Source organism: Arachis duranensis, chromosome 7, assembly GCF_000817695.3.
Source record: "Arachis duranensis cultivar V14167 chromosome 7, aradu.V14167.gnm2.J7QH, whole genome shotgun sequence".
NCBI classification, from domain to species: Eukaryota; Viridiplantae; Streptophyta; class Magnoliopsida; order Fabales; family Fabaceae; genus Arachis; species Arachis duranensis.
In genome coordinates this window covers 11074782-11078957 of record NC_029778.3, presented here as the reverse complement: position 1 = coordinate 11078957, position 4176 = coordinate 11074782, and the positions used below count along the sequence as shown (strand labels likewise).

The following is a 4176-nucleotide window of genomic DNA, read 5'->3' as shown; positions in this document are numbered from 1 at the left end:
GATTTTAACTTCTAATAGTTGTTTAAACAGACGAGTAAGATAATCACTTAACAAACTCAAATTGATTAAAACAAATATTAATTATTTTTAATATTTTAATATTAAAAATTTTAAGAGTTTAATTTTAATTATAACTTTATAAAATATTTATAATAATAATTATGTATTTTTATTTAATTTTTTAATAAAAATTTTATATAATTTTATATATTATCCCATGCAAGGTACGGGAACATACACTAGTTTATATCAAAATTGACAGCTAAACCACGACACAATCCTCGGCATTTTCTAAAATCCCTAAAAAAAGCTCCTTTTTCCCCCTTTTCTCGAATGGCGTCATCACGGCCTCCTCCGTCGAAATCGGCTGACCTGGACCTCACGATCGTCTCAGCCAAGCACCTCAAAAACGTGAACTGGAAGAACGGCGTTCTCAAACCCTACGTCGTGTTCTGGGTCGACCCTGATCGCCGATTGGCCACTAAATCCGACGATTCCGGCTCCACAAAACCCATCTGGAACGAGCGCTTCACCCTCCCTCTTCCGCCCTCCTACCCACCCCTCCACGACACTTTCCTCACCCTCGAAGTATTCCACTCTCGCCCTTCTGATACCCCTAACCCCCTTGTAGGTTCCCTCAAAATTCCCCTCAAAGACATTGACGAAACCTCCGACCCCACCCGCATCCGCAAATTCACCCTCTCAAGACCCTCCGGCCGCCCCCAGGGCAAGATCCACCTCAAATTGGGACTCCTCGGCCGAACTCCTCTACCGCCGCCGCCGCCATCGCAGACAATTCCTGACTACCCAAACCCTAACCCTAATAACAGCAATTCTCCGATGTTCTGTTACGTACCTAACCCAGCTGCGCGTGACTACAGAGGATTCTCGCCTTCACCTTCTCCTTCTTCTCCTCCTTACACTGCGTACGGTTCTGCCTCTTACGGTAGTTCTTATAGTGATTTGTACTCTGGGTACTACCCGGGTTACTCCGGTGCGGTTCCGCCGTATCCTTCGAGGCCGTTTATTGATCGGCCCGTGGGCTATGCTGGGCCTAGTGGGCCTTCTGCCCCGCTTGATTACTCTTCCTCTTATGAGCATAAGCCCAAGGGGGGTGGTGGTGGTGTTGGGAAGATGGGCCTTGGTGCTGGGGTTGCGGTGGGTGCTGTTGCTGGAGCGTTGGGTGGGCTTGCTTTGGAAGAAGGTATGAAGTATGAGGAGGACAAGATTGCTGAGAGGGTTGAGAGTTCAAGCATGGCTACAAGGGACGATTATGATTACCGAGGAGATTATTGATGTTTTTCAGGTACTCAAGAAAAACAAAAAAAGGTTTCAAATTTGATGGATAATTAACTTTATTATCCCAGATTCTCAGCATATTTATGTGTATCTGTATATATATGTGTGATCTCGGAGTTGGAATTTGAAATGCACCTATGGTTTATTGTGATACTTTTCTAATGTTTTATGTGGTGCTTCGTTATCGTTACTATATGATGATGATGATGATGATGATGATAATAATAATAATACTAATATATGATATATATTTGGTTGGACTAATTACTGTTTATTTGCTTGTTTGATTTATCACATTTTCGAATGCTAAAAGTATATAGCTGGTGTAGAGTAGAGGAGAATGTTTGAGTATATTGTTGCATCTGGTTCATTTGTCTTTTTTGTTTGATATGAGATGCTTGCCATTATAATGGGTGAATCACCAGCTTGGTTACTTTCTGTGATGATGAAATTTTGTTCCTCTTCAACTTGTGATAGGTCTTTGTTTGCACTTTTAGCATGATGTGTGTAGTAGATGTGAATTTTACATGTTTTATATATGACTGAAAAACCCATCTTGAGTGCATTATATAAGGTTTAAATAGTTGGATTTAATTTGTATATATGACTGAGAAACCCATCTTGAGTGCATTATATAAGGTTTAAATAGTTGGATTTAATTTGTATATATTGTCAAAGCTAAAAGTTTTATATATACATCTAATCATCTATTAGCGCATCAGTGAAAATGCTTGATTTAACCAACTACTATTTTGAAAAAGTCATAAACATGTGAATCTGTGCATCTGGTGGAATGACTAAATGTAGAGTTTAGGGTTTAGTTGACTGATGCAAGGTAGAGATCGCACTTTCGTTGACTAAATGTGAGCTTTTTGAATTTAATGGTTGCTGGATTTCCCCTGCTATATGCATATCACTGCTCTATGACTTGGGATTTCCTGAGTTCAACAATAAAGAGGAACTGAACTTAAAATGGAAATTGATGAACTACTATTACAATGGACTTAAGCAGACTCATGCACAGCTTGATAATTGATAGTGGTTTGTTTGGTTAGCCAAGTCAGATAATCTGTTGTCTATTTCTTTTTTTTTTCTTATATATATATATATATAGGAAGCATGTCTTTCTTTCCAGAAAACCTTGACTCGGGCCATCCTAAACAAAAATTGCTAAAGGATAAGTCCCCATCGATTTGGGTGAAACATTTTATACACATGATTAGGTAGTATCCATTAGGCTTTATATCAAAATCTGTTAATGTATCTTGCCCCACAGAAAATATAACTATTCCTACTTCCTCATGCAAAGTTCCGTAAATGCTTATTTTAGTGAATGAGGCTGCATGGTTAAGTCAGTTTGGATAGTCTTTCCAAAATTACAAAATGTGAATTTCGAAAGTCTTTCTTTTTTCTTTTTTTCTTTTTTTGGACATTTGATAGTCTTTCTATCTAATATCTATTGTCTTCAGCCCGTTAGTTTTATATTGATGTGGACCATTCTAAATTCTAATAGTTTATCTGATGTGGACACTATGAAGTTGTGGCTTAATTGGTATACGAAATTGGCATATATGGAACTGTTTTGACTGAGCCTGTCCGGCTGGGGCATAATGGGGGCGAAAAAAAAAGAGATTTGATAAATCAATCCTAGACGACGATTTGACCATAATTTCATACAGTGTGTCACCATGACACTCAACCACTCAGCATCAAACTAATGGGGTAAAGACGGTACAAGAAGAGGGACTAACCAACTTCCGGAACTACATTAAGCATCTTTCAGTTTCAAAGACTAATTGATTTGGTCCCACAATTTCAAGGACTAAGATACATGATTTACTCTTGAAATTCCGTTTGTATTGTTGAAAAATCACTTGAAATTAAGTCTAATTCAACTTTCGGAAGAGTTCGGAGTGGTACGTTGATGCTGGTATCTGGTGGTGTTAACTGCTCTTTTTTTTTTTGTGGTATTTGGCTGTTAGCATCCACTTTTTGGGCCGTGTCCATAGCGTCTAATTTGGTTCAGATAATCTTTTGGGCTATGTGGTCCATGTTCACAGCCCACTAGTCACAACACATTAGATTTTACATGTCTACAATATCAGATCTAAAAAAAAGCCTACATCACAATCTCTTGCACATTATTCCTTTAACTAAATGTCAGGATGTTAACCAACTTAATTTGATGGAGCAGTTAGTTTATTTGTCTTTTAAGCAAGTGTCAAGGAATTTGAATATTGTATTATGCATGTAATAATTTATTGGCCAGCAATAACTTTTTAAATAAAATTTTTATTTGTGATGGATTAGGTCTTTGACATGTCAAATTGAAAGATACCATGAGAAAAAACAATGTTAGGCTGGTAGCACTACCAAGGATCACATGGATTCATATTTTGATATTTTTTTTTTTAAAAAAAGGTTGGCCTGAATGTGTTGATCCATTTCTTTTTTTCTTTTTCTTTTTCTTTGGTCTAGATATTTGGATCTTCATACCATGTTTGGAAGACACACCAAATGCCAAAAAATTGACACAAAGAAAAACTCATGTTTGAGATACTCCCTGATATGAACACATTCACAAAGAATGATTTAGGAGAGGAGGTTTCAAATCCGATAACACCCAAGACCTCATTACTTTGCTAAAGTTTATTGTACGATGCAGACTCTCGGTTAATTTGCTAATATTAATATTCGCATTTGATTTCTACATTTAACATTATAACCACTTCCTTCCTAATTGCATTTGCATGTACTAGTGCCTATCACTAAAGTATCTACCAATTCTTTTTAATAAGGTAAAGACTCACAGTCAGTATCATTCATATAAAGTTAATAGTTAAAAATCGTTAGATAATAATTAAGTCAAATTAATCA

At 36.9% G+C, this 4176-nt stretch overlaps 1 protein-coding gene across 1 annotated transcript; it reads left to right on the top strand.

The window, feature by feature from the left end:
• Nucleotides 1-264: 264 nt before the first annotated feature.
• LOC107457715 (protein SRC2 homolog) lies at nucleotides 265-1452 on the top strand. Its single transcript, XM_016075879.3, has one exon. It carries the CDS (start codon nucleotides 334-336, stop codon nucleotides 1294-1296), a length of 963 nt encoding a protein of 320 aa, XP_015931365.1. The 5' UTR covers nucleotides 265-333; the 3' UTR covers nucleotides 1297-1452.
• The last annotated feature ends 2724 nt before the right edge of the window (nucleotides 1453-4176 follow it).

Coding starts and splice junctions, on each gene's coding strand:
- LOC107457715 (XM_016075879.3), top strand. CDS start 334: ATGGCGTCATCACGGCCTCCTCCGTCGAAATCGGCTGACCTGGACCTC.